At 39.5% G+C, this 12,774-nt stretch overlaps 1 protein-coding gene across 1 annotated transcript in view; it reads right to left on the reverse strand.

Annotated features, from left to right (window-relative positions):
- Positions 1–632: 632 nt before the first annotated feature.
- B4GALT1 (beta-1,4-galactosyltransferase 1) overlaps positions 633–12,774 on the reverse strand; it is an 89,603-nt gene continuing 77,461 nt past the window's right edge. Inside the window, exons 4-6 of the mRNA XM_069087925.1 lie at positions 11,614–11,736; positions 9,435–9,539; positions 633–9,068 (exon numbers count right to left, since the gene is read on the reverse strand). Coding sequence (XP_068944026.1) covers positions 8,936–9,068; positions 9,435–9,539; positions 11,614–11,736 — 361 coding nt within the window. The 3' untranslated portion in view covers positions 633–8,935. The remainder of the gene's footprint in view (positions 9,069–9,434; positions 9,540–11,613; positions 11,737–12,774) is intronic.

Genomic DNA, 12,774 nt, shown 5'->3' on the forward strand with positions numbered 1-12,774 from the left:
AATGAGACGCTTGTAGAGCATTGAAGTGCTATATAAAGGTTAGCTATTATTGTTTTCACATCATGCTGTATACTTAGGTCATTTCCTATACAATACAAATATGGCACAGACTGGTTATGCTCCCTATTCATTTATGCATACTAGGCTTTAGACCTCAATTAATTCTGGTTGCAAGTCTAGGATGTGATAGACCAGAAGTGACTGGATGATTTGTATATGACTAATTATTCCCTTAAGCAGTTAGGTGGCACAGTGGATAGAGGGTCAGGCCTGAAATCATGAAGACCCGAGTTCAAATCCAGCCTCAGACACTTACTAGCTATGTGACCCTGGGCAAGTCACTTAACCTGTTTACCTCAGTTTTCTTATTTGCAAATGGGGATAATAACTTACCTTCCAGGGCTGATATGAGGATCAAATGAGATGATAATTATAAAGTGCCTGGTACACTGTAATCACTATATAAATGTTAATTAGTATTATTACTTTTCATTATTCTTATAGCACTTAGTATAGTGCCTACCATGCAGTAAGTGCTATAAAAATGTTAGTCATTAAAAGCTGGTACCAGAAAGGCATCGAACTCATATATCCGGCAAGTAAGAAGAAGAAATTAAGACTACACACCAAAGTTTATAAAGATAAGCTCATTTATTCAAGTCTTTAATGAATTTAAAGGCCAAAAAAAATACAGTTCTCATCTGTTATGAATATCAAGGCTGGAATACCCATTCTCCCAGCTCTTACAATTGTATATATATACACACATATACACATGCACACACACACAAGTTAACAAAAAAAGTGCAAAGCAGAATTAGGATTTGAAGACAAACCAAATGACCCCGTAACAAGCTAGTAATGTTTACGGTTCAAAGTAATAGCATAATACACCTAACTCTGAGTACAAGCTCAAGAAAAACCAGGCACTCGTACTCTCTTCTATGCTGAAATTATGTTGTGTGTACTTTTTATTAGTTTCTTACAGACCAGCAGTGGAAAGGGTAAAATAATGGAAACACAAATGATAATTTCACAGTCACAATTCACTTTTGGATAAAAAAAATGCTCATAGAAAACTAGAACCTGAAAGATCCCAGAGAGAGAGAGAACAATGATTGCATTTCATGGACTGGTGGAGTCCAATGGGAATTTCACAGTCTGACAGATGTGTCCCATGAACATTCAGCAATAACTAACTCTCCTAAAGAATCCCTAGAAGGCCAGGAAATGGGTAAGGACTGGAAAGATGTGTGTCTTCCCTTGTGCAGAGAATGATCCACACTCAAGTGTTTGAAAGTGACACGAATGAATATGAAATAGTACATGAATGAGGTTTAGGATTTGGTGTTTCAATTAAAATAGGCACCAGAGAAGTTGCTATTCTGGGTTTTTGCTCCCCCCCTTTTTTTTAAAGGCACTTTGTAAAATAACCCTGGTCATGATGTGACCTGGGAAAGAGAGACCATGAATTCTTAAGATTTGCATCACCCTCTCTCCCAAAGCTATGTTCCTATAGAAAGCATTTTTGGCTCTGAGAACACAGCCACTGGGATTAAAAACTTCATAGAACAATTTCTTTGCATTGCATAGCTATTGTGGTAGTAGAACACAGATTAAAACAAAAAATTCTGGGGAACGTAAAAAAAAATTATTGGGAATTTGGAAAGTGAGAACCAAGGCTCTGATTTGACAATGGAAGTGTTTGTAACCACTGGCATTTGGGGGCCACTTTCCAGGTACATGAAGATTTCCAGCGGTTGTCCTCTGTTCAGCCCCCAAGGCAGATGGGCAAGCTGGAAGGCTGGAATGTGGGAGATAGGAGGGACAGTCAAAACCATATCACTCATTTTATATAGGAACAAATGCTGGTCCACTTAAGGCTAGTGTTCTAAGGTCACACGGTGAGTAAATAACAGAGCTGGTCTAGAACTTGGGTCTCCTGACACCTAGGCCTCAGCTCTAGAGTTAGGCTCTGGGCAACTATTATACTTTTGAACCTAGTCAGTTTAACCAGTCTTAGCTCAGGCTGAATATTCAGGGATTTCTGGGTGGAAATTTTCTCATTTCACCTCCTGTTCTGATGTGCTAAGATCCCAAGGAACAGGTTTAAGTAACAGCATAGTGCTAATAAGGCTTACAAAGTGATTAACATACAATTATCTCACTTAACCCTCACAACAACCCTGTGAGGTAGGTAAGGTAGGTATCATTTATCTCTATTTTACAAAGAGAAAAGTAAGGCTTAAATAGCTTGCCTTATAGGTCACACAGCTTGGAGAGCCAGCATTGTTGGAATTCGAAAACCAGTGTTTTCCCCTGCACCAGGCAGCTACAGTTGTGGGTTACTGGATCTTACAGATTATTTACACCATTGTGAAAGCCACTGTAGAAATCTTGAGGCGTGGAGAAAGTTTTAGGCACCTGAGTTAAGCCTGGGCTAGAGTTTGTAAGAAGGGAGATGCTGCATGGACAAAAGATGCCATCAGCAATCTTGGGAAACAGGTAGGTGGTGGGAAGGAAAAACTGAATGCAAGGATTAGGGGAAAACGTGACAGGAAGGAAAAATGGCGAGGGAGAGAGAAGTCGGATAAAGAAAAGTTTGAGAAACAAGAAAAAAACGGGTTGGTCTGGTAGGGGCTGATAGATACTGCCTTAGTTGGTACTTAGGGATTCCAGTGCCATAAGCTTATTCCTAGACAAGAGAGACCCTAAGAGTCCTTAAGGGCTATAAAGAAGTCTGGGGATATATACTGAAAAAAGCATTATCCACTGCAACTGTAATGGAACAGGGCACTCCACTCAGCTTGGCTTCCATACCATCTCAGGACAGTGTCTGCCCAGGGAAGCTTTCATTTCATCATTAAGTGATTTCCCAAAGGAAAAAAAATGCTGTCTCTTTAACCTTTCTATGTCCTACTCACAAAAAGGAAGTGTCTGTCTCAGAGGTTTAGCAGGTAGTCCCTTTGGTACTAATGATCTACCCTACCCAAGGGAAGGCAGATGCCTCTCCAATATGCCCGGCAAACCAAACATGCGGGTATAACAAACATTCCACAGCCTCATTTGAAAGATTTGTAAGTTATCTTTTCTCTCAGTAAAATGAAAAGGCATTAATACTGAATACAGCATACATATATTTTTGCCCCAACAACTCTTAATCTCAATGACATTTAAAACATTACAATGAAAGTATATATAGGAAATTCAAGTTTATGTCACACTACCAGAAGAGCGAGTCTTCTTCACAACCCAAAGAATACTAAACATCTGTGTAAAACCTGAATCAAAACAATCACTTTATCCCACCATTACAACCTGATTTGTTCATTACAAACTGCTATTAAAACATATTTATCAGTCCTTAAAGAAATAAGGCAATTTAGAGACTGAGCACTGAATGATCTAGCAACCAACATTTGCTCTGAGGACTCAGATCCCTCAGAATTAAAATTTGGGGGAGACAAAAAAAATCTAATACTACAGTAACTGCTGTATGAGTTAAATGTTAGAACAAATATTACTTAAAAAGCAAACTGAAGAAGGTATTTAAATTGCACTCATTCTCCATAAAATTTTGGTATTTGTTATATGTGAAACAAAATGTATCACCTACAATGCTGTCAAAGAAAAGACTCCTAGTATCACCTGGGGGCACAGCTCTGGCAGATATGTCTAACTAGAGGCAAGCAGATGGGAGATTCATAGGTTTTTCTAGTACAATAAGAGGGTGGTGAAGGCCTCTTCTATAAGGGCAGAAAATAAGCCTACTGCCTTTAGCGATACTGGGAGAAGCATCAGAGGGACAGAGGAAGTACAAAGGTCAAGTATAGGGGATACAAGAAGAGCTGGTGAGGGAGCAGGAAAGTGTCTCAATAAAGCCAACAGGGCAGAGGACAATGGGTTCTATTCACAAGCAGGGTGATACTTATAAATGGAACAGGGAACGTAGACAGAAGGAACATTGGCTAAAACAAGGCCAGAAGGGAGTAAGACAGAGAACAGGAGTAAGGAACAGGCCAGAGGTCAGAGCTAAAGAAACGAGATGGATAAAAAAGGGCCAAGACAGCCGGTTAGAGGCAAATTGCAGACATACAAGATTCAGCAGAATTGAGCACCTTTTAATGAGTCTGGCAGATTTTATTTCTTTGGTTCTTAAAAGATCTTGGGCCGTTCTTATACTTGGCCCCCTAAGACTTGAGCTTGGCAGGGGATCCCAGTTAAGACTGTCTTTGCCTTCAATAGTCAAGAGTATCCCAATATGCAGTCAGCTCCCTGTTCTTTCTATCCAGTATGTAGTGTTAGCTGCCATATTGGTTACGAGTCAAGGATGGTCTATATCACAAACTTTGCTTGCCCCTAAAATCCATAGCAGTAGAGGTATAGGTGAGATAGTAATGGTAGGTGGATGAATGGTAGGAGAAAGATGGGAGCTAGAAGAGAAAGCCCAATTGTTTCATGATCCAGACTATGGAAAATGGTTCAGTGTTTTGAGGAAAGACACTGAATACAGCTGTGGGTACTGAGCCATGCCTGGTTCTCCACTTGCAAGGGTCCTCCATAATTTATATGTTATTTATAGTCTACCTTTGTCTACTAAAAGGTGGTCTGAGAGTTAGTCTGAATAGTATCTAGTCCTCCCAAGTAATTATAGACTATGGAGAAAGGGCAAAGAGAAATTATGGGAGAGGGGTTCAAGTCATACTTGAACTGGAATGAGGTGTTTTGAGTGAGGACACCAATAGTGATTATGTAGTTAAAAAAAAAAGTCAATCCTGGTGACAGGAGCTATAATTGTCCAAGTATTATTATAATGTCCAAACAGCACAATATATTCATCAGTTCTTAATTACAGTGAGAAAAAGAAAAGTATATTTTTTGCCTGCAAGGCTTTGATGAACAGGGTGTTGAAAGATGAACTAAGGGCTGCAGTCAGACGAGATGTGTAGGGAAATCACTTAAGCGAAAGATGATGCTAAGGAAAATTCAAGCTATAGGGAAAGAGAGAAAAATTGGAGCAGGTAAAAAATCAAGCTATTTTTGAAGGGGTGGCCAACACTACAGTGTACATCGCCCTAATGACTAATTTTTTAAAAAAGAGAAAAAAGATTCATTATTAAGACCTAGGGATACTATGGCCTAGGGACTGGAGGAAAAGGAAAGGAGGCTTGATAGCAAACAGAGATATACGTCCCTGTTGAGTTTCCTAGTTCAATCTTTGGCAAATTGAGTAAGATGAAATTCAACAGTGATAAATGTGAAGTTTTGTACTTGGATTTTGTTTTTTAAACAATTTCAAAAGTACAAGATGGGAAAGAGGCATGGGTATAGACAGCAGCTGTTCTGAAAAACCTGTAGGGTCTTAAGGAGTCAGCAGAGTGATAACAGCATTCAGAAAAAAGCTAGCTCACTCATGGGCACATTAAGAGGAACATAACTTCCAAGAAGAGGAAGGTGGGTAGTTCCACTATGCTCTGCCCTCAAAGGATGGCATCTGGAGTCTTGCAATTTGGTTCAAGAATAACATTGATAAATCAGGGAGAAAAGTTCAGAGGAACGCAATCAGGATAGTGAAAAATCTTGCAGGCATGTCATAGGAAGAGCCATTGAAAGAACGGGGCATGGTTAGCCTGGAGAAAACTTAGAGGTGACACAATGCTTGACTTCAGATAGATGAAGGACTGACCCGTGGAACGGGGGTTAGACTATGTTGCTTGCTCCCAGAGGACTGAACTAGCAGCAATGGGTAGAAACTGCTTAGGAAAATTTAGGCTTGATATCAGGAAATACTTTCTAACAATGAAAGCAATCTAAAAGTAGAATAGGTAGGATGCCTTGAGAGGTGGTAGGTTCCCCCTCCTTGGAAGTCTTCAAGGTGAGGCTGGATGACCACTTGTTCAGTATAGTGAGGATTCCTTTCATGAAAGAAATTTTTAATTGGTTTTTTTTTTGGGGGGGTGGGATGGAGGTGGAGAGCAACTGGTGTTAAGTGACTTGCCCAGGGTCACACAGTTGTAAGTGCCTGGGGCCACATTTGAACTCGGGTCCTCCTGACTCCAGGACCAGTGCTCTCATGTATGAATTTAGCTATGTATGAGGTCCCTTCCAACTCTCACATTCTAGAATTCTATGTTGATGTTGCAACAGGCTTATTAAGGCCACTGGAAGTCCTGCTTGATCATATAGACAGTTTTGAAGAACTCAACATGGCCTTCAGGCAAGATTCTGTGGCAAAAGTCTTTCCCTACCAAAACTGTATTTTTGAAATTTTTAAAAACTCACATTCTGCCAAAAACAAGACAAGAAAATCCAGATGAAATGGTGCGCTTGATGACTAGGTCCTAGAAATACGTTTCAAAGTCATCCAGCTAAGATAAAGTTTTCTATAAGAAAATAAAGTTAATCAAGTGACTGGAAGACACCAGAGACCCTGCAAAGGCCACATGCAGTCTGACCATACATTTTGTGGTCAAACAGAATTCATCCATAAGATAGTTTTCAGCATCTTTTCCTCCATTAGAAATAATTGGTTTGGAGGTCTTCCACAGTCTTAGTTTTGAAAAACTCAGATGTGTCTGATCTAGAAAAGCAAGCATGGAACTAGGAAAGGGCATTTATCTCACACCACAATGGCATTTACATGTTTGCTTAGGAAGGACTCAGACATTGTTTCCCCCATGAACACAACAGTATAGGCTAGTAAGTGTCCTAGAGAGATGAATTCTTAGTACAGGATGGCCTCAAGGTGACACTGACTAGTGAGTCCCCCAGTAAACCCTAAGATGAAGGTGAAGAGTCTGTGTTTCCTGAGAAATTGTCCTAGATATTAAAGGCCACATGTGAATGCCTCTGGGGCAAATCAAGAAGCTGCTCTTGCTGGTTTAGAGTTTAGGCAAACTGAAGGCTTGGGTTAAGAGCCTTTTTTTGTCAGGCTGCTGAATATAAAGGGGGTACTCAGTGGGAAAAGGATGGGACCTGAGAAGAAGCTCCATTGGATTCTACTTAACAATGTGTTCCTTCCTTTGAGGTTTCCTCTTGTGCACGGAGAGGGCTGTTCATAGCAAAATGGACACTGCCTCACAAAAGAAGCACAGAGTCTTCCTTTAACCTCCAGCTCTATTCTCTAGGAATGGACCCTACCCAATGCAGACTATCTATATTAAGGAGAAGGCAAAGCAGAAAAGGACAGGAAGCTCTGATGTAAACAGTAGGTCGAAGAAAATCTAGGCAAGAGTTGAACTGCCTGTCTTGTTAGAAACACTGATCAGTGGGGTTATGATGGATATGGGCCAGCTTTACCTGAGCATGCTGAGCGGGGTCAGCCAGGCTTTCTGGGTCACTGACCAGCTAGAGCAGTTTAATTTTAATTTAGATGTTAGCTTAACAACCAAAGGGCTGACTGGCATAACTTCTATAATGAACCTTGCTCTTTCTGTAGCTGCTGGACTGATGGATCGGCAGTTACCTCACCTCCTCTGGTGGATAAGTCTCAAGGTTGGTCCAACTGCAGACCACCCTCACTGATGAAGAAATTGAATGGATTCAGAGACAGGCAGGTATACCACAGTATGACTGCAGGCAAAAAACAACCATCCAGTGACGGCAGATGAATGAGGCAGTCGAGGAGAATCCCATTTAGAGACAGTCTATGGAAAAGTTTATATGTTAAAAGGTGCAAGAATAGCTATAGTCAAGCTTTAAAAACTGGAAGGTTCCTCAGTCTTCCTGTTTAATCTTTCAGGGAGAATATTGGTATAGGAGGTTAGTGGACTGGGGGGAGGGTGTGGGGATGTAGACTGGGTGGACATCCAAACCTGGAAACAGAGAACCTCAAAACTCTTTGGCAAAGACTGAAGGGTAAATTTATCCTCAAATCATACTCACAACAACTAGAATTCTCCCATTTTCAGGTCTGTAATGCACGTAGGGAAGCTGTGAAAGCCTCCATACCACTAAGAAATGACCAGTCTATGTCTATGATGAGCCATGGTGGAGCTCTGGGACAGACAGGGCTCACTAGTGCCAGTAGGGATCAACGAAGACCCCTTTGGAACTGCTGAGTCAGCTAGGCTTGCTTGTGGCACAAGGAAGAAAGAGAGCAATGTTCAAGTCAAGTACCAGTGAATCCACCTAGAGCGGGAGAAGGTACAAGAGACCGATCTGACGAGGCCAGCCAAGCAGATTCAATCAAGGCACAATGTGGAAACCAGAGACCTAAGATCACAGCAGCAGAGGAAGGAAAACAGGAAGGCAGAGTCAGGTCAGGCTGCTGAATGACATAGGAGAATTACAGATGATGCCAGCTAAAGACTTAGGTAGAAACTGCCAAAGGGGAGGGCTTTTCAGCAGCCCTACAGGGACTTTTTCTAATACCTCCTTTGGTTCTTAAAGGGCCATAGCCCTTACTACCTGGTTGGGACCAGGCAACTGATTTCCCAAAGTGTAAACTTGTAAACCAATTTTAGCAGCATTTTCCAGTCCTTCATCATAAAATTAAATATTACAACAAATTTAAAGCAAAATTCTTACATATTACATGAAAATTTGGCAGATTGATCCTTGGGAATTAACCATCAATCACTGAAGCTAGAACGCAGTGATTTTTAGCTGTTCACAATTGTCAACTTATTGTAGGGTAAGCTGTTAAGAACCATAATCAGACAGTCTCCAACAAGGGTATAAATAACCAACAATGCTTATATACAGTCTCTAAAACGTACAGCTAGAAAAGTCGTGTGCTGAGTCAAGTTGGGGGCAAGAAGTCCCACTCGTCCTAGTGATTAGGAAAAGTTTGGAATAATTACATGAGGCATTCCTGTTCATTCTGATTGTAATAAAACAGAAGGCAAAAATGGAAAAAAAAAAATCCAGCAATTTTACAAAGAGAGTCAACATGGGTCCTTGATTGTTGTCTTTTATTGAGCTCACTGAGATGCTAACTTGGTGACCCAATATCCACTGTGATTTTGGTATACAGAGGGTATTTCTGAATTTCCAAAAGTTGGTACCTAAGTGAGTTCAAACCGTCAGAGTTCATGGTCTGCCTAGTGTGTGCAATTCTGTCAAATCTGTAAACAGAAAAACAAACAATGGTGTCAAAATCCAACTCTAAAGAAAAGCTAACAAACTCTTCCTTCCCCTTTTCTTTCCCATATTTCCTTGTGCCTGGAACGACCTCCAGGAGCCAGTGTTTGAATTAATCCAGCTAGGACTAGATGGAAGGTATTCTCAGGTGCCAGGACAGAACAAAACAAAAATACCAAAGGAGAGTAACCTCATGTCATGAACACAGCAAATTGTCAAGGTGTCTCCAGGTGTGAACCTGGGCTGTTATTCTAGTACTCCCACTCTCCTCCCCAATAACCAGCTCTTGAATGTTCAAACATCATCACTATGAATCATCTAGAGAAAGGAACTGAAAGCTCAGAACGCACCTTTGCGGATTGGGCTCATTTTTTTGGTCTCTTGAATGGCGGATCATCCGACATTTTCCAATGACGGCATTTGGCCGTGATATAGACATGCCCTTATAAACTAACCTGTAAGTGTTAAAAAGAGGACAGTCATTCTCAGGAGGAAGTGGCAAGCAATTTAAATAAGCATAGTTTACGATATTTTCTTAAATACCGGTTAGCGCGGTGCAATGATTTGCTAAGTTCTCCTTTATTAGGACAGTATCAAACAAATGACCCAACAGCTACTTAACTCCGTACTGCAGGTCAGTATTTTGTAGAAACATGAATTCAATCACACGGGAAGATGACTGAACTTAGCGTCACCAGTGAAAACTCTTTTCTCCCCTTGCCAAGAGGCACTTCATGCACTGAGTTGAAATCCTACTATTTTTTTATTTTAAAAATAAAAGCTAAATCATACACAAACTCTCTTTTTCATTAATTCTTCCTATTTCTATTGTAACTCTGGCTACAAAGTTACAACACATTTAGCACTTACTCATGGTTTCTTGGAATTCAAGATTCATTATTTGGCATCTATTATATGTATGGAGTTCTATACTATATGCTGTAGGAGACAGGAAAAATAAAGTACTACCCTGCCTTCAAGGTGCTTACAGTCTTAAGAGGACATATAAGAAAGGTAAACAAAAACCTACACCGAAAAACAAAATGTTCTATAAATTTAAGAGATTTATAAAGTGCTATGAGAATTCACAAGAAGGAGAGATTACTTTTAACTGGTAGGATCAGCAAAGGGTTAATTCAGGACAGGGATGGTATTTAAGTTGGGTAGGACTTCAATAAGCAGATGTTGGGATCATCAATATGATCATTTTAGCCATAGGGAATAGAGTTAGCAAAGGTAGAGGGGGACGGGGGGCGGGCGGGAGGGGGAGGCATACATAGGAGGTGGTAAAGATTCCAGTGCGGCTGAGGCATAAAGCATATGGGGGGGAGCACTATGCGATAAGGTTGGCGGTAAACTTCAAGGACGCTTGAATGCCGTGGCATTCAAAAAGTTTGGACTTTATTACAGACAGAGACACAGATACAGACACAAGACAGTCACACACACACACACAATGATTCACTGTATGACTGAGGATGACAAGTTAAATCTAAATTACAAGTGTGCTTCTGTGTGTATATGTAAGACACATACTTAAATAAATGTTTTTGGTGAGCTTTTTACCATGATATGAGTGATGTTTTTTAAGGCCATTCAAAATACCTACTCTTTAACATTTTGGAAACAGCTATCAAAATGGATTTGAATTTTACAGACCCAGGTAATTTTCATTAGCACATAACTGATGAGTTTTTTCCTAAACTGTATAAAGTTGAACTATATAATTTCAGTTACTTTGACAAAACTGTAAAAAGCCAGTAGAATTCAATGTAGGGAAATACAAACTTCACTACATTGTTAGTGGGACTAGAGACTACAGCAAATATTTTGGAAATCAGTATTGTAATACCAATCATATCACAAAACTAATCATTCGTTTTGATATAAGAACTTCATTGCCAGAACTCTATTTGAAAATAGGATTAAAAGGGAAAAGGGACCTATGTGAACAGAAATATTCATAGGTGCTTTATTTTCTGTAATAAAAAAAATTGAAAAAACTTGTATGTCTAAAGGTTGGAGGACAGCTGAATAAATTACGGTTAATTAATTGAATGGAATTTCACAATGTCATAAAAATGACAAATGCGAAAAACATGAGGAAACATGAAAAGATAAAGGTGATGAAGAGTGAACTCAGCACTGTATACACACAACTATAATTTTTGTTAAAGAAACTTAGAAAAAAAGAAAATGGGGCTAAAGATGGCTTGAATTTCTGATGAGTCTAGAAGCAGATGGAAGCATTTTATTTGCTTGGTTAATTATTTGATAGCTCTTTTGGTTCTATGGAATTTAGGTAAGATTTTATCCCTTGTTTTGGATGCTTATTTGATTGTTTCTGTTTTAAGTTTATAAATAGTTAATAGTATAATAAATTTTAAAAAATTTTAAGCTCTTTTAGGGTGACCCAGCACAGGAGATCTAAAAGGTGGAAATGACCACATGAAGGAAGAAATGCACTTTCTAAGGGTGGTAGAAATTTTTTCATGGTTATTTACACATAGAATTTGAACAAATATTTACCTGTTATAAATATCATCATCTTCACCTCCCCAACCCCAATAGTTATTAGGAAATCCATTTATTTTGAGGAATTGTTCTTTACTTAAAGCAGAGACACCTCCAAAATACTGGTTATAAGGTAAGCTAGAGGGGAGAAAGAACAGAAGTAAACAGAGCATTAGCACAACTGACTTTACACCTCTGAAAGAAAAATCACCTCTGAAATCAGTGATACATATACCTTAATACTCATTTCCCCAAAGATTTTATAAACAATCTAATTCAACATAGATGTCTTGATTTACCTGAGATATCAGACTTCATAACCTGCAAGGATGTCAAATCAGAATACTCTTACCTTTAGAAAAGGTAACTTGGGAAGAAACTTAATGAAACTTTTTGTCAAGAGTTAGTGGGTAAGGTGGAACATAAACTCACTTTTCCCTCATTCCAAGGTTCAAGGATCTCTCTCTCTAGATTTCTGTTTTCCTAGTATATCTAGAAGTATGAAGTTATTGTCTATGAGGTCCTACTCCAATGGATCTAGGATTAATTCTCAAAGTCTCTTAAATGAGGATGAAGAGGTTGGTAGGGAGATTCAAGGCTAACACCCAACCCCCAAAAGAAACCTCATAAAAAATGAAAATATACTTGGGAGTAGGAAGAGGAGATTCAAACAGTGATTTCATTGGTGCAAGGAATTCCAAGGTGGGAACAGCTTAACTTCTACCAAAGCAACTGAAAAGCATCAGTCAAACAGCTGGAGGGTACTGAGGGTTAAGTAACTAGCTGCAAGGTCATACAACTATCAGAGGTGGGATTAAAACTTATCTCATTCCAAAACCAGCCCTTTCACTACACCAACTGGATCTACATTTAGAAAAAAATTTTTTTTGGCTTTTTTTTGTAGGGGGGAAGGTAGGGCGATTGGGGTTAAGTGACTTGCCCAAGGTCACACGGCTAGTTTTTTTGTGTTAAGTGTCTGAGGCCATATTTTAACTTGGGTCCTCCACACTCCAGGGACTCACTGCACCACCTAGCTGCCCCATTTTTTATAATTTTTGAAAATATGTTTATCTTTGTTGGATTGGTTAAGGTTTTTCTTGACTTGCAAAAATTAAGTGGCCAAAAAGGGTTGCATTAGCTGCTTTTAAATCTTTTAGAAGATGCCTATCTGACTGA

Source organism: Petaurus breviceps, unplaced genomic scaffold, assembly GCF_028583685.1.
Source record: "Petaurus breviceps papuanus isolate PSGF00001 unplaced genomic scaffold, PetGlider_PUasm1.0 183, whole genome shotgun sequence".
In the NCBI taxonomy this organism is placed as follows: domain Eukaryota; kingdom Metazoa; phylum Chordata; class Mammalia; order Diprotodontia; family Petauridae; genus Petaurus; species Petaurus breviceps.